The sequence below is a fragment of the Malaclemys terrapin genome, chromosome 20 (assembly GCF_027887155.1).
Source record: "Malaclemys terrapin pileata isolate rMalTer1 chromosome 20, rMalTer1.hap1, whole genome shotgun sequence".
Classification (NCBI taxonomy): Eukaryota; Metazoa; Chordata; order Testudines; family Emydidae; genus Malaclemys; species Malaclemys terrapin.
Window position 1 is genome coordinate 9,183,725 of NC_071524.1, and position 18,140 is coordinate 9,201,864.

Consider the following 18,140-nt stretch of genomic DNA (forward strand, 5'->3'; position numbering starts at 1 on the left):
CTTGTGTGTTGGAAATGCTATATTACTTTGATATGCCTATATTATTGTGTGTAGTAATAGGGTAGCATCCCTTTAAATTCTCTGTGAGCCCTCTGGTGTTTCTCACCATGTTCTATAATTTTGAAGCAACCACAGACCACTCAGAGCAGCAGTATGTATGCATCTAGACATTGCTTGCATGTTTATATTTCATAAACAGAGTTATCTGGGACCCAGCTGTGCCATGTGATTTTTCCATACTGTTATTAGATGGTCTATGGTACATGGCTGCTGCCAATGCCAATCTCCATACTGCAATTGTTATGCAAAGAGCAAGAGTCACAATAAATGTCAATGAGGCTGGGCTCCTAATCTAGGAACACTGTGAAACAGAGAGTGACTTGGGAGGCCTAGTGAAAGTAGAAGTAAAAGGAAACTGGATCCACTGGGCATACAACTTCTCAGTGTGGGGAAAACAATTAAAAATGCCTGGCTGTTTTGGGGAAATGCAATTGTTTGCAGGCTCATTAAAGGACCAGACCCCTTTATTGAAAGACTGGAAGTGTATATAACAGTTAATGGTTTGAATGATGAGAAAGAGGTGGTGGTTGTACTGAGTTTCATGGGGGCTTAAGTTTATAACCTGCTGCCTACCCTAATAGCTCATATTGAACCCAAAGACAAAACATCTGCTGCATGGAAATGTGTGAATCATGGTCAACCCAAATGTCAGTTCCAGCTAAAGAATTCATTGTTGTAAGAGGATAGATATACAGGCAAAAATATGTTGTTCACAGTTTACAGTATTTACCCAGCTCCAGTGAAGTGACAAGAAAACTATTCCTGGCTCTGACACACACTTTTTATATGACCACAGTCACATCTCTTCTGCTGTCTGTGCCTCAGTTTACACCTCTGTGAAATGAGGATATAATTTCTTACCCATCTTTATAAAAATACTATGACACTGGAAGAGCACTACTCACTGACCAAAAATTTTGTGAATGCACACAGTGTCTCGTACCATTCCATTCCATCCCATTGTCACGTGCAAACTATACTTAAACGTCTGAAAACCAGGAAATACATTTAAGGTTCACACAGAAGAACCATCCACATCATATATGGATTTTAGAGCACTTGGAAAAATCACCTTTTTAAAAAAAATTAGCTTATCTCAACCCTTAACTATTTTGGAACCAGTGCACCTCCATAATAGGAGTGTATGGCGATTATGTTTTATTATTATTTAGTAAAAATCCCCCAAGTTCTGTAGCTTTTCATTTAGGACAATTTCTAGTTGACAAAATCAGGGTAAATTTTATAATGACATTGTTTGGATAAAGCAATGTGTTTTTTTATTTTTTTTTCCAGGATCCGTCGAGAAGGAAATGAGTAAGTCTGCATGGATTTTTCAGCAGTTTAACTCAGAGAAGATCAACAGGATATACATATATTTATTTTCTTTTTTTTAATCTTTACATCATCCTGTCCACATAAATGTCTGTAGCAGCTTACATTTGATACAGCCTAGAGTCTGATCCCATGAACAGAACCACATATGACTTAATCCAACATAGTCCCATTGAATATAGCTCGACATTGGGTTTTAAGGTACACACAGAAGCACCATCGACATCGTATATGGAATTTAGAGCACTTGGAAAAATCACCTTTTTTAAAAAATGAGCTTATCTCAACCCTTAACTATTTTGGAACCAGTGCGCCTTCATAATAGGAGTGTATGGTGATAATGTTTTATTATTATCTAGTAAAAATCCCCCAAGTATGGTTCTTCTGTAGCTTATCATTTAGGACAATTTCTAGTTGACAAAATCAGGTTACATTTTATAATGACATCATTTGGATAAAGCAATGTGCTGACACTTCAATGTGTTTGGGTTTTTTTCAGGAACTGTCGAGAAGGACATGAGTAAGTCTGCATGGATTTTTCAGCAGTTTATCTCAACTGGATATACGTATATGTATTGGGTTTTTTTTAATCTTTACATCATCCTGTCCACATAAATATTCGTAGCAGCTTACATTTGACACAGCCTAGAGTCTGATCCCATGAACAGAACCACATATGCCTTGATCGAACATAGTCGCATTGAATACAGCTCGACATTGGGTTTTAAAATCAATAACTGTGAATTTTGTTTAGAGGACTAAGGGTCAGTTTTTAAAGACATTTAGATACCTCACTCCCATTGAAATCAATGGGAGATAGGCAGTTTATTACCTTTAAAAATTTAGCCGTAAACTGCTGGTGAATCACAGGGACATATCAAACTATGGATTTTAGAGCAGCAAATCCTACAATTTAATGAAGAAATGCTGTAAGCTTAACAATTGACAGTGTGTTATAATGGTTGATTGAGCTGGAGCTTATTTCTCAGGACATCTGGATTGTAATAAAAATCATTTACATTTTGTAACTATGCAGTTTAGATAAAACAATGTGCGGGTATTTAAAGAGTGTTTTTCTTTTCCAGAATCAGTCAAGAAATTAATGAGTAAGTCACCAGGCTCTGTGTCACAATCCTCCAGAATCCCACATCGGCCAGGTTCTCCAGCCCCCTCACCGCCATCTCTTTGAGAGCATTAAGGCTGCCCCTTAATGCTCTCATGGGACAGTTGAAGAGCCAAACACAACTCGTTAGAGTGGGATGAGGAGGGCATTAGCGGCAAGCGAAGTCCATGCCCCACCATCCACCCTTATCTGAGGTTATACTCCCTCCATAAACAAATGATCAGTGAAAAGGTTCTTCACACCCTAGTACAGCCTTCATAGAGCCCAAGGCTAATCAGGATGCAGCCAGATGAGTAAGAAAGTTTTTCTCTTGTCCTGTTCTCTGTCTGTTGGCTTTTTGTTGATCCCTGGTCCCAGTGGAGGCATGTAAGTAGTGCAGTATCTCTCCCCATCCCCGTTAACTTTAATTATGGATGTGCCATAGCAACTATATAGATAAGAATGCATCAGGATTTTCCCTTTATCAGGATCTTTATGCTCCTTTCTTTTCAGGAAACACTTCCATGCAGAAAAAGAAGACCTAACTCAAGCTTAAAATGAGATATCCCAGTGTTTTTCCTGTACTTGATAGCTCATAGCAGGTTGCTTCCAATACTACTTTCCTTTGATTTTCCAAATAGCTTGTTCCATATCCAACTCCTACTTCCATAGACAACCTTATCTATACCCTGTATAGACAAAAATATTCACGCACTGAAATGTTGCCTTCTTTTTGCAGAGAAAGTGAGAAAGAGAAAGAGTAAGTCTACACTGATATTATTAAAGATTATACACTGTGTTGTATAAAACCTATACTATTTCATTTCATCACCCATCCCTTTTTTCACATGGTGCCCTGATTCACCAGGATTGTTTCTAAATTTGCAATGGAATAACTGATGAATTATTTGACTGCAAGAAGAGTTAGATGGCTGTATTTCTCAACCTTTGCAAAGGAGTAGACAATAGAGAGGCCACAATTTGTACCATAATCTGAATCTACAGTTTATGAAAGTAGATGGTTTTTTACATGGGTTAATTTTGTTACTAAGAGAAACACAACCATTGTTGGACTTTAATTTTTGTTATTGTAGTATAACTTTCCATTTTGACCTGAGTGGTCAGCCAAAACTTTGGGCTCTGAGGATGTACCAAATGGGAATAGAAATTGAGAATGAAGTCTGATATTTTCTTTGGTGGTATCTTGTTTATTTACAAGGAGTGCACGAAGTCCTTCTTCTCCGAATGGAGAGAGTAACAAAAAGAGGAGACCGTTCCTTTGTTCACTGTTGCCAGCCTGCCTTTCCATCCAGCACTCTGTCTGGAAAAAAGCCTTATCTCAGGGCCACTTTACTATGCTTCCAGGCTGCGTTTCCTTGGCTTTCTCCCTCTGTTTTTGTCTTGCTTGCTGTGACCCTCTCTGCCTCTGCTTCTATTGTCTCTGGCTATGTCTACATAAGACTTTTGTTGGTCAGGGATGTGCTTTTTCACACCCCTGACCAACAAAAGTTTTACAACCAAAAAGTGCCAGTGTGGACAGAGCTATGTCAGCGGGAGATGGTCTCCCACTGACAAAGCTACCGCTGCTCATGGGGGGTAGGTTTATTTTGCTGGCAGAAGAGCTCTCTCCTGCCAGCAAAGAGTGGCTGCATGGTAGCCCTTACAGCGGCACGGCTGTAGCAGCACAGCTGTGCTGCTATAAGGTCCATAGTGTACACAGAGCCTCTGTCTCACTGAGACTTGGTCTACACTGCAGAGTTCGGTCGTTATAAGGCTGCTTATGTTGACCTAACTATGTCAGTGTCTACAATGCAGCCTTCCTCCTGCTGATGTAAGTGCCCTACTCCAGCAACTAATAACTCCACTTGCATGAGAGCCATACAGCTTATGTCAGTGTAGTCAGAGAGATGCTGTGTCTGTGTAGACATTATGTTCCTGTTGGCTGTCTTGTCAATTTCATGCTCTGCTGGACAAGAAAACTGGCTCCCAGATCCTCAGTCGGGCTGCTACCGGGTCTCCACTCTGAGCTTCGCTGCCACCTAGGCTCTCCACTTCCTGCTGTGCTGCTCCCTGGGTCCCAGCTCCCCATTCTGGGGCAAGGAGCACGGCAGCTGACCAGACACTAGGTGCAAATCTACCTGCTGGTGGCGAGAAGCTCCAGCCAACTTGCCCCCCCCCCCACTCAGCTGTGAGTGCGGAGGGGAAAACCCCCGGGGGGGCAACTGGGCTTCCGTTGGGGAGCTGTGTGGAACTGAGAGCCCTGGCTCTGAGCCCCCGCATGGCCCATCTTCAGTCAGTGCAAGTGCTTCTGGTGAGGACATGCACCACTGACAGAAGGAGGGTAACGTGGACATCATGCTCTGCTTACTACTGTGGTGGCTGTAAGTCAACCTCACATAGGTCGATTTAAGTTTGTAGTGTAGACAGGCCCAAAGACAGTGAATGCCCCTTCGAGCTCTCCGCCCACAAAGTACAAATTACTGTGTAGGATCTCATATTCCCTTTGTTGTAGGTGGAGCTGTTTAGTTGTCTCTCCTGGGCATTTTAAATGAGGGGTGGGGTCGCACAGTTTAGAGCAGGTTTAACACAACCCACTGAGCACTATGAAGCTGATAGCTTAGTACAATTTCATGTTATATAATTCTAGCCCACCTTTTGAACCTTATTGGGTAATCAGACAGCCACTGGAGCAAAGGGCCTGGAACATGTGTCTCCCCCTAGATGAGTACTCTGCCTACTGGGCTACAGAATCTTGTATCTTTGTTAGTTAAGTTTTTCCTGTGTGCATAGAATCCTGGTCTGCAGATGCAGCAATTTCTAATCCAGTCAACATCCATTCTCCCTCCATGCTGTGTCTATGGCATTGTGGCCAGGCACAATAGTAACTGTCAAGACTGGAAGCCTATGATTCAGGAGGGAATCTATTACTTTTCACATGCCCTAGCCTCACCCTCAGGGACTGCACAGGATGGAGAGTGCTCAGGGGACTTGGAGAAACCTGATGCACTGCTTTGGAAAATCCCCCTCAGCATTCAACCCAGCCTTGCACCATACTGTGAGCACACAGCTGAACATTTTTGCCCATGCAAAGTGTATTTGTAGAAAGTTGAGTTTATGTATTTATTTTCCAGATAGTCCTGAGGAGGAAAAGGGTGAGTTCCTATTAATAACTGAAAGGTGGCTTTCAATCTGATGAACAGAGGAGACCAGAAGATTGGGGGATTCTAAATATGATTTCTGATGTGTACCCATGGAATGTGAATACTAAATATTCAAATTTAGTACCAATTGTTGGCAGAAACTGTTGCCATCTGATGGCAATAGGTTGGTCCATAGAGAGTGGAGTTCATGGGAAGAGTCCAGTTTATGTAGAAAAGTATTCAGCTCTCACATCAGACCCCAGCACACCACCACAACTGGCTATATTTATATATGTGTATATGTATAGATATTACATGTAAAGCTAGTCAGTTACACATAGACTCACAAGAAAGTCCAAGGGCTGAATGAGCCAGGGATTCTGTACTCCCCGCAAACTTGTTGCAGGTGTCCCCCCAGGACAGGGCTAAGGTACTCCCTTGGTGGGACAGTAAAAGGACAGCTTACATGTCTCATCATTTTTCCATTCCACTAGTTTCTCTGTAGAAAGTTAAACAGAAGCCACTAACATTAGACAATTTCAATCAGCGGATCCAGGTAATTTGTGTCAAAGAGTTTTAAAAGAGCTTGTTGAGAAGCTCATTGAACAGTTAATGCTGATTTTCAATAAGTTTTGGAGCACTGGGGAAGTTCCAGGAGACTGGGAGAATGTTAATGTTCCAATTTTTAAAAATGGTAAACAGGATGACCCAGATAATTATAATTATAAGCTCACTTTCCAGGAATATTCTTCATTCTTCATTTACATATTAGTGCTCAGGAGAATGCAAACATATTTGCTGGAATGGTCACAGAAAATTAAATGCAAGAGGCAGGTTTACAGTCACAGGGAATGTGTTTATGACCTCAAAAGAAGATCTGAGAGTAGCTTTGTGCGGTATTTACCCAGCTACAGTCAGGATAACTAGGTTGTATTCCTGGCTCTGCCAGTGACATGCTGTGCTCTATGAGTTATTTTCATTCTCTGCTAAGACAAAAACTAGGAAGTGTTTAAATTTTCATGGTTGTTTTATACCTTCTAATTTAGGAGATATTTTAATTAATACAGTTAACTAAATTTAGAGAATATAAAGTTTTGAGTAAACAATATGTACACATTTAAATCATTCTCTCTTTCTCTCTCTTTGTCTCCTTTAGAATCACTGATGGAAAAAATGAGTAAGTTCACCTGGATATTGAAGCAATTTCAGTAAAATACAGAAGATTTCTACCACATAAAAATATTAATGATATTTTTCAAAATTGCATATCTCTTACTACCCTCAGAAAAAAATGGAAGCATTTTGGTTTTGAAACATCCTAATGATTGATCCTGCAAACAGATGTGTAGTCACACCCTTGCTGCTAACTGAAGCTCCACTGAATGAGATTCCACATACAAAGAAGGGTGTGTGGATTTGGAGTCTCTTGCAATAAGTGAGCCAGTAGACTTTAGTAAAGAACTGCCCAACAGTTCAGCAAAGAGATACTGTAATCTGCAATGTTAACAGAGCCTAAAGGTCTTCTGAAACTGCTATGATCTGCAGGGTCCCACTGGACCTCGACCTCTGTGCTAACTGCTCCATCATCTGCCCCAAATACTCCATATAAATATATGAAACTATGGAGAGAGAGAGAATCAAACATTTAAGGCCTCAGAATTCAGATCAAGAACTGAGTAAGTCCTGGAGTTGATAGCTCATAGCAGGTTGCTTCCAATACTACTTTCCTTTGATTTTCCAAATAGCTTGTTCCATATCCAACTCCTACTTCCATAGAAAACCTTATCTATACCCTGTATAGACAAAAATATTCACGCACTGAAATGTTGCCTTCTTTTTGCAGAGGAAGTGGGAAAGAGAAAGAGTAAGTCTAAACTGATATTATTAAACATTATACACTGTGTTGTATAAGCCCAATACTATTTCATTTCACCACCCATCCCTTTTTTCACATAGTACCCTGATACACCAGGATTGTTTCTAAATTTGCAATAGAATAACTCCTTTGAGGGTTGTGTTTTTCTTTGTTTTTTTGCCGGAGGGGGTGGGAGGGTTGGTTGTGATTTTTTAATCTTTTGTGTTGGCAATGCTATATTACTTTGATATGCCTATATTATTGTGTGTAGTAATAGGCTCCTAATCTAGGAATACTGTGAAACAGAGAGTGACTGGAGAGGCCTAGTGAAAGTAGAAGTAAAAGGAAACTGTATCCACTGGGCATACAACTTCTCAGTGTTCGGAAAACAATTAAAAATCCAGTTCCATGCGTATAGGTTTGCCCTCCAACAACTGGGTTACCCAGTATTCATGTGAGCCCACTGGCAAAGACAAAATGTGCAGTGGCACTTCTTCCTGCGATGAGGTGTCATCTTGGTCATCCTGGGTCTGCTCTAGGGTATTCAGGGTTCCCCTTTTGGTTGGCCAGACCACAGGCCTCTTTTTTTTTGTTTGTTTACAGGCACACTCAATGTGTCCCTTTTTGCCACAGTGTTGACACACCAGGTCCTTACACCAGCATTCTGATGCCTGGTGACCTGGCTTGCCACAGTGGTAACATTCCTGACTCTGCACAGTTTTGTGGATAGGTTCTTGTGACACTTTATGCACCCTAGGGGATACACCAATGTATTGTGCCTCCTTTGTAGCCAGTTCCATGGAGACTGGAATATCAACAGCCTTCTGTAAAGTAAGCTGAGCCTCTGTCAATAGGCACTTCCATATAACTTCACTGTATAGGCCACACACTAACCTGTCACGCAGGGCATCATTTAATATCTCCTTAAATTCACAGTGTTCTGCTAGCCTTTTTAAAGTTGCTAAAAATTGTACAACTGATTCATCTTCTTTTTGGTCTCTTTTGTGGAACCTATATCTTTCAGCAATTACCAGTGGTTTGGGGGAAAAATGGGACCCCAGGATTTCCACATTGTCACTGTAAGATTTGGTCTCAGGCTTAACAGGGTGTAGTTAGCTGCGTAGCAGGGAGTAGGTTTTAGCCCCTACAATACTTAAGAATACTGGCACCTTCTTCGCTTCTGTAATGTTATTTGCAATAACAAAAAGCTCAAAACGCTCAGTATATACGTGCCATTGCACTATATTCTCCTCAAAAGGTTCCAGTGGCCCTGTAAGTGTAGCCATGATTTTAGTTTCAGTTTCACAGTCAGTACCAAAAAGCCAGCACAGTCAGTGCAAACAAGCAACAGCTAAAAGAGTTTGGTAGTTTTTTTTCTTTTTTTTTTTTTTACCTTCACTTCTACTTCCTTCTGTTGCTGGAGCAGCACAGGGATCCCATCCTCGTTGCCACTTTGTTTAATCCTTGGGGGCAGCAGGTTTAGGAAGAAATCACTTGAGACCAGAGAGCTGTGAGCCTTAAAAAGCACCCATTTATTTTCACACACTGAACTAAACAAACCAGCCAAAACTGGCTGGGCTATCCCCTAATAATCCAATTCAGTTGCCATAGTAACAACAACCATTACAACCAAATACACAACACAGGACATATGTAGTGTCATAGTTTTAGTGGTTCAATATTGCTGTGTTGCTCCTTTCCTGTGTCCATCCTCTCTAGGAAATATAGTTTGTCCATAACATACATTGAAGGAATTATACACCAACAACATAGTAATCTGAAATGTTAACAGAGAAAATTGAACATTTTCTGAATAATTACAAGTATATTAGTGCTAATTACTATAAATGAACTCATCCAGAACTCTGTAGTTTGTACAATATTTGGTGAAGCATACAGCAGGGAAAAAACATCAAACATGAGATATCATCCCAACTGCACTCCCCTTCACATCTCCTCCAAGTTCATCCCTCCACCCAATACCACCTACTAATTCCTCTTCCCCAGACAAATGCCTGGGAGAAATGGAGAAGTTTCAGTATGTCTTTAATATCAACTATTCTGGGCTTTGATGGATGAAAAGGAAAGCAACTGCTGAAGCTGAGGGTCCTTCACCAAAAATGAGCAGTATCCAGCCCCTTCCGTATTAAATCCAGGAATTTGTTAGCTCATCATTTCAAATAGTTGCAGCTGCTGGAACATTGCCCTGGGTAAGAGGTTATTTCTGAAGTCACTCAAAATCTAAATTATTAAAAATGTCATAGTTCAAACCCAACACATTGATTGACACAGAGATGCTGTTTCTAAGATATGGGACTGAAATTAATCACAGGTCACATTTTCTCTCAAACAGTGGAAACCTTCAGAATCTCATCTGAACATTGTGGCTCGGGCTCATTCCTACTAACTTCATCTATTTCCAGTTCAATTGCAATAGGAAATGCAGGAGCTTTCGTGTCTGAACAGGTGGCTGCTAAACTGCTCCAGGCTCAGGCCACCATCCCTTCCCTGTACTAGATGATGAAGAGAAGGTTACATGCAGATATTGAGTTCAACTGCTCACTAGAATCCACAATAGAAATAATAGATCTTTGTCCAGTCTGAAAACTATGCACACAGTGAAATAACTGTTTTTATTTGACAGGGAAACTTGAACAGGAAAAGGGTAAGTCTTCATTTATGTTACTTAGCTACACTCTGGGTGCCAAATGGTGCCCTCATTTTCATCTGCACCACCCCAGAGATTTCAGCGGGGTTCACTACTGAGTGCAGGACTTTGGCTCAGAGCTCACAACTGTACAGGATTGTGCACTCCACTCCACATTGTAACAGGGTCAGCCTCTTTGTGCTACATTGCACAGTCAGGTGGTGTCCTGTAGACCCAGGGGCTTTCCACTGGCAGAACTGGGGAGGAGGAGGAAATGCTCACGTAGCAGCACTAGGCTCTCTCCTCTTCTCTCCTCCTTGACCCTGAGGCTCAGAGAGAGGCCTTGGAGGGAAGAGGAGAAGAGCTCCTGAGTGGGCAATATTTTTCCAAGATGGGAGGAGACAGGGAGCTCCTGAGCCAAGCCAGCATGTTCATGAAGCGGGAGGAGGGAGCAAAAGAGCCTTGAGCTCTTTCTCCTTCTTCCTCCCTGTCATCCTCAGAGTGCTCAATGACTACTTCATGTACTCGGGAGCTAGCTGAGTCAGACACAGAGCTAAAGCCAGGAAGCGCTTGTGACATCCCAGGGTACAACTCAGACCAATGGGGGGCTGTCATGAGTGCCCTGCAGCTTTGGGTGCCTTACAATGCTCACAAACAGCCTTCCAGCATACAAGCCAAACCCTGAGTGTCTCTGTGTATCTGCTGGCTCTCACCAGGCTTGATTATACTGCAGGTTGACCCCAACACACCCCCAGTCCCAGATTTTCCCCCAGAAATGTATGTCCTGTACTGCCCAGCCATCTCCTGGACAGTAAAAATTGATCAAGTCCATTATTCCTGTAAGGAATAATATACCAGCTTGTTACCTTAAAACAGAGTTACCCAGAAACTTCAGTTTAAATACACTGGATTAGACAAAACTGTAAATCAAGTTTACTAATTACAGAGGACTAGATTTTAGGTGAGTACAAGTAATGAGACATAAAATTTGGAAATGGTTATAAGAAAAACTAAAGATAAAACACTTACGTGTGCCTAACTTAGCAAACTATATTAGATTTAAGTAAAATTTCTTTCCACATGTTTCCATCTAGGCTACAGAATAAATTCTTCAAGTCAGGAGCTCCCTGAGTCCAATGTTTGTTTCCCTTTGTCTTCTTAAGTGCAGATGAGGGTGGGGGAGAGTTTCTTGGGGTGTTTGCACCTTCTTTTTTTTAGTTTCAGTCCTACTCTTGAAAAACATTTTCAACTGGGAACTAGCAGGCAAAGATCTTGTGGGGAAGGATGTTCCCTGATTTTTTCCCCAGATGTTTGTGTTTCCTTGTTTTCCCCTTCCTGCTTGATGACTCTATTTAGTGGTTAAATGAACATTAAGGCAAGCATACATTCCTTTGTTTACAGCAGGCCTGTTTGCTGACTTGCTGTTTGCTGTCACTCATATTTCTTCAGGATTATATTTACCATCAAATTATGAGGGTTTTTTTTTTTTTTCAAATGATACCTTACAAGGCCTGTCTTTTACTATTATTACAATAATGTGTAATGTGTGAATCCAGGGGTGTATTCCATCACTGTGCAGTGTAAGGGGCACATGCAGCAGTCCTGTGTAGACGGCTCTATAGACTGTGCACCCTGAAAACAGTGAGCACAGCAATAAGTAACACCATCCCCCTCCCCCCATGCATGCACACACTAATACATTTGAAAGAGACAGGATCCTGTATCAGGGAAAGGGGAGGAGAGTCATCACTGCTGTTGACAGTCAAAGAAGCAGAGCTGTGGATGGGGAAAGGGCAGGGGCTCATATATCAGGGTTTCAGGGCAGGAGTTCACTGGGTGGCTCATAAGACACAGGGACAAAAGTGTCAAGAGGCAGCAGGTACAACATAGGAAAAGGAAACAGCAGGAAAGGGAAGTGAAGGATCAAAGGAAGAGGCTCCCTCAGCCCATATCAAAATCTATGAACTTCAGAGTCTCTGAGGCTGTAATAACTTTCCTCACTGAGACACAGGTCATTCAAAGCTGCAGACTTGCCCTGAAGCCATCCAGCACCATTGAAGAACTGGACCGGGAACATGAGAGACCAACACAGATTTGCTATGCCCTTTCCCTGACATTCAAAGCCTCAGCATCTATGTCACAGGGGGCTTTCAAAGGACTATCAGGGACATTAAGATGAGGCATTCCACTGCCTGCAGAGCCTAAAGGTCTTCTGAAACTGCTGTGATCTGCAGGGTCCAACTGGACCTCGACCTCTGTGCTAACTGCTCCATCATCTGCCCCAAATACTCCATATAAATATATGAAACTATGGAGAGAGAGAGAGAGAGAGAACTGCATTTAAGGCCTCAGAATTCAGATCAAGAACTGAGTAAGTCCTGGAGACTTCACTCCCCTCCAACACTTAGCAGGTGTCTCTCCAGGGCAGGTGAAAACACATTGGTGGGGCTGTGAAAGGGCAGCTCACATGGTCCCTACCCATGTTGCACATTTTCTGTGGTTCAAAGAATGATTATTCCAACTCCATGGCACCCTCATGAGACAGCAATTTACAGAGTGAAATCTCAAATGTTGCTGCATTTCTGTAACTCTATTTCTGGACAGGGGCTGTGGGCAGGGACAGGCAGTTAGTAATGGGGAGGGATGGGGGAACTTGACTGGCAGTGTGTCAGGCAGAATGATTTATCACTCTAGGAAACTGAGCCATTATCTCAATTTGGACACTAAAATCAATTCATATTTTTAAAAAATCGCTTTTTTTTATTTTTCAGGTGAATTGCGGGCTCAGATAGGTAAGTTCGCACTGATTTCTCACTCTGGGAAATTATTCTCTTAACTTGAGCAATTGTGTCAACTTGTACATTAAAATAAGTTCCAATGTTGAAAAGTTCACTTTTGTCTTTCTCAGATAAATCACTGGGTCTAACGGGAAAATCCTCCCTGGTTTTTGTCTCTTCCACTCACACCTTGGAAGTGATACCGTATTTAATTTCTAGTACTCTCTGTGCACTATGTCAAGTGCACACTGAATAACCTATGTTGGCTGTATGTCATGCTGACAGCAGGCCTGGGACAGCACAACTTCTAGAAACCCCGTCAATCTGTGCTTTGTGACCAAGAACTCCCAGTGGGGTTAGTGCTTGGGTGTACATAGAACATAGATTCATAGATTCTAGGACTGGAAGGCACCTCGAGAGGTTATCGAGTCCAGTCCCCTGCCCTCATGGCAGGACCAAATACTATCTAGACCATCCCTGATAGACATTTATCCAACCTACTCTTACATATCTCCAGAGATGGAGATTCCACAACCTCCCTAGGCAATTTATTCCAGTGTTTAACCACTCTGACAGTTAGGAACTTTTTCCTAATGTCCAACCGAAACCTCCCTTGCTGCAGTTTAAGCCCATTGCTTTTTGTTCTATCCTTAGAGACTAAGGTGAACAAGTTTTCTCCCTCCTCCTTATGACACCCTTTTAGATACCTGAAAACTGCTGTCATGTCCCCTCTGAATCTTCTCTTTTCCAAACTAAACAAACCCAATTATTTCAGCCTTCCTTCATAGGTTATGTTCTCAAGACCTTTAATCATTCTTGTTGCTCTTCTCTGGACCCTCTCCAATTTCTCCACATCTTTCTTGAAATGTGATACCCAGAACTGGACACAATACTCCAGGTGAGGCCTAACCAGTGCAGAGTAGAGCAGAAGAGTGACTTTTTGTGTCTTGCTCACAACACACCTGTTACTGCATCCCAGAATCATGTTAGCAGAGCTGGTCAGGGGAGTTGGGAAAAAGTGGAGCTGGGGAATGCAGAAAAGATGTGTGGTGGATGGGCAGAGTTGATGGAGGATGGGACAGCTGTGCGGCTGGGAAACACAAAATGAATTGATGTGGGACTGGGAGGGCGCACAGAATTAATTATTTTGATTTTTGGGAGAAGCTGGAACATCTTTGCAGTCAGGCTGCACTTTACACCAATGTGTGAAATCTGATCTCAGATGGATATTCCGGCAAGCAGGGGACAAAATCTACTTACTCACTATAAATATATGAGAATTAACAACACTGATTGTCACCCACACGGGTGATGGCAGGGGGAGTCCAGAAACCAGAAGACAGGTCAAAAAATGTTGTTGTTGTTTTTAACTTCTGTGAGGGCTGGTTTTGTTGTTGTTGTTGTTTGTTTGTTTGTTTGTTTTGCGGGAGGGGTTGGGAGGATTGGTTGTAATTTTTTAATCTTGTGTGTTGGAAATGCTATATTACTTTGATATGCCTATATTATTGTGTGTAGTAATAGGGTAGCATCCCTTTAAATTCTCTGTGAGCCCTCTGGTGTTTCTCACCATGTTCTATAATTTTGAAGCAACCACAGACCACTCAGAGCAGCAGTATGTATGCATCTAGACATTGCTTGCATGTTTATATTTCATAAACAGAGTTATCTGGGACCCAGCTGTGCCATGTGGTTTCTCCATACTGCAATTGTTATGCAAAGAGCAAGAGACACAATAAATGTCAATGAGGCTGGGCTCCTAATCTAGGAACACTGTGAAACAGAGAGTGACTGGAGAGGCCTAGTGGAAGTAGAAGTAAAAGGAAACTGGATCCACTGGGCATACAACTGCTTAGTGGGGGGGAAACGATTAAAAATGCCTGGCTGTTTTGGGAAAATGCAATTGTTTGCAGGCTCATTAAAGGACCAGTCCCCTTTATTGAAAGACTGGAAGTATATATAACGGTTAATGGTTCAAATGATGAGAAAGAGGTGGTGGTTGTACTGAGTTTCATGGGGGCTTAAGTTTATAACCTGCTGCCTACCCTAAGAGCTCATATTAAACCCACAGACAAAACATCTGCTGCATGGAGATGTGTGAATCATGGTCAACCCAAATGTCAGTTCCAGCTAAAGAATTCATTGTTGTAAGAGGACAGATTTACAGGCAAGAATATGTTGTTCACAGTTTGCAGTATTTACCCAGCTCCAGTGAAGTGACAAGAAAACTATTCCTGGCTCTGACACACACTTTTTATATGACCACAGTCACATCTCTTCTGCTGCCTGTGCCTCAGTTTACAGCTCTGTGAAATGAGGATACAATTTCTTACCCACCTTTATAAAAACACCATGACACCTACTGCTGGAAGAGCACTATTCACTGACCAAAAACTTTGTGAATGCACACAGTGTCTCGTACCATTCCATTCCATACCATTGTCACATGCAAACTATACTTAAACGTCTGAAAAGCAGGAAATACAGTTAAGGTACAAAGAAGCACCATCGACATCATATATGGATTTTAGAGCACTTGGAAAAATCATCTTTTTTAAAAAATGAGCTTATCTCAACCCTTAACTATTTTGGAACCAGTGCGCCTCAATAATAGGAGTGTATGGCGTTAATGGTTTAATATTATCTAGTAAAAATCCCCCAAGTATGGTTCTTCTGTAGCTTATCATTTAGGAAAATTTCTAGTTGACAAAATCAGGTTACATTTTATAATGACATCATTTGGATAAAGCAATGTGCTGACACTTCAATATGTTTTTTTTTCCAGGATCCGTCGAGAAGGAAATGAGTAAGTCTGCATGGATTTTTCAGCAGTTTAACTCAGAGAAGATCAACAGGATATACATATATTTATTTTCTTTTTTTTAATCTTTACATCATCCTGTCCACATAAATGTCTGTAGCAGCTTACATTTGATACAGCCTAGAGTCTGATCCCATGAACAGAACCACATATGACTTAATCCAACATAGTCCCATTGAATATAGCTCGACATTGGGTTTTAAGGTACACACAGAAGCACCATCGACATCGTATATGGAATTTAGAGCACTTGGAAAAATCACCTTTTTTAAAAAATGAGCTTATCTCAACCCTTAACTATTTTGGAACCAGTGCGCCTTCATAATAGGAGTGTATGGTGATAATGTTTTATTATTATCTAGTAAAAATCCCCCAAGTATGGTTCTTCTGTAGCTTATCATTTAGGACAATTGCTAGTTGACAAAATCAGGTTACATTTTATACTGACATCATTTGGATAAAGCAATGTGCTGACACTTCAATGTGTTTGGGTTTTTTTCAGGATCTGTCGAGAAGAAAATGAGTAAGTCTGCATGGATTTTTCAGCAGTTTATCTCAACTGGATATACGTATAAGTATTGGTTTTTTTTTAAATCTTTACATCATCCTGTCCACATAAATATTCGTAGCAGCTTACATTTGATACAGCCTAGAGTCTGATCCCATGAACAGAACCACATATGCCTTGATCGAACATAGTCGCATTGAATACAGCTTGACATTGGGTTTTAAAATCAATAACTGTGAATTTTGTTTAGATGACTAAGGGTCAGTTTTTAAAGACATTTAGATTCCTCACTCCCATTGAAATCAATGGGAGATAGGCAGTTTATTACCTTTAAAAATTTAGCCGTAAACTGCTGGTGAATCACAGGGACATATCAAACTATGGATTTTAGTGCAGCAAATCCTACAGTTTAATGAAGAAATGCTGTAAGCTTAACAATTGACAGTGTGTTATAATGGTTGATTGGGCTGGAACTTATTTCTCAGGACATATGGATTGTAATAAAAATCAGTTACATTTTGTAACTATGCAGTTTAGATAAAACAATGTGCGGGTATTTAAAGAGTGTTTTTCTTTTCCAGAATCTCTCAAGAAATTAATGAGTAAGTAACCAGGCTCTGTGTCACAATCCTCCAGAATCCCACATCGGCCAGGTTCTCCAGCCCCCTCACCGCCATCTCTTTGAGAGCATTAAGGCTGCCCCTTAATGCTCTCATGGGACAGTTGAAGAGCCAAACACAACTCGTTAGAGTGGGATGAGGAGGGCATTAGCGGCAAGCGAAGTCCATGCCCTACCATCCACCCTTATCTGAGGTTATACTCCCTCCATAAACAAATGATCAGTGAAAAGGTTCTTCACACCCTAGAGACAGCCTTCATAGAGCCCAAGGCTAATCAGGATGCAGACAGATGAATAAGAAAGTTTTTCTCTTGTCCTGTTCTCTGTCTGTTGGCTTTTTGTTGTTCCCTGGTCCCAGTGGAGGCATGTAAGTAATGCAGTATCTCTCCCCATCCCCGTTAACTTTAATTATGGATGTGCCATAGCAACTAACTATATAGATAAGAATGCATCAGGATTTTCCCTTTATCAGGATCTTTATGCTCCTTTCTTTTCAGGAAACACTTCCATGCAGAAAAAGAAGACCTAACTCAAGCTTAAAATGAGATATCCCAGTGTTTTTCCTGTACTTGATAGCTCATAGCAGGTTGCTTCCAATACTACTTTCCTTTGATTTTCCAAATAGCTTGTTCCATATCCAACTCCTACTTCCATAGAAAACCTTAGCTAAACCTTGTATGGACAAAAATATTCACACACTGAAATGTTGCCTTCTTTTTTGCAGAGAACGTGGGAAAGGGAAAGAGTAAGTCTAAACTGATATTATTAAACATTATACACTGTGTTGTATAAGCCCTATACTATTTCATTTCACCACCCATCCCTTTTTTCACATAGTACCCTGATACACCAGGATTGTTTCTAAATTTGCAATAGAATAACTGATGAATTATTTGACTGCTAGAAGAGTTAGAAGGCTGTATTTCTGCAAAGGATTAGACAATAGAGAGGCCACAATTCATACCGTAATCTGAATCTACAGTTCTTGAAAGTAAATGTTTTTTTACATGGGTTAATTTTGTTACTAAGACAAACACAACCACTGTTGGACTGTAACTGTTGTTATTATTACTTTTCATTTTGACCCGAGTGGTCCGCCAAAGCTTTTGGCTCTGGGGATGTACCAGATGGGAATAGAAATTGACAATGAAGTCTGATATTTTCTTTGGTGGTATCTTGTTTATTTACAAGAAGTGCACAAAGTCCTGCTTCTCCGAATGGAGGGAGTAACAAAAAGAGGAGACAGTTCCTTTGTTTACTGTTGCCAGCCTGCCTTTCCATC

The 18,140-nt window shown here is 41.2% G+C and overlaps 1 protein-coding gene across 1 annotated transcript in view; it reads left to right on the plus strand.

The window, feature by feature from the left end:
- Window positions 1-7,255: 7,255 nt before the first annotated feature.
- LOC128826358 (butyrophilin subfamily 1 member A1-like) overlaps window positions 7,256-18,140 on the plus strand; it is a 29,969-nt gene continuing 19,084 nt past the window's right edge. Inside the window, exons 1-7 of the mRNA XM_054009605.1 lie at window positions 7,256-7,310; window positions 10,134-10,154; window positions 12,908-12,928; window positions 15,696-15,716; window positions 16,234-16,254; window positions 16,821-16,841; window positions 17,583-17,603. Coding sequence (XP_053865580.1) covers window positions 7,256-7,310; window positions 10,134-10,154; window positions 12,908-12,928; window positions 15,696-15,716; window positions 16,234-16,254; window positions 16,821-16,841; window positions 17,583-17,603 — 181 coding nt within the window. The remainder of the gene's footprint in view (window positions 7,311-10,133; window positions 10,155-12,907; window positions 12,929-15,695; window positions 15,717-16,233; window positions 16,255-16,820; window positions 16,842-17,582; window positions 17,604-18,140) is intronic.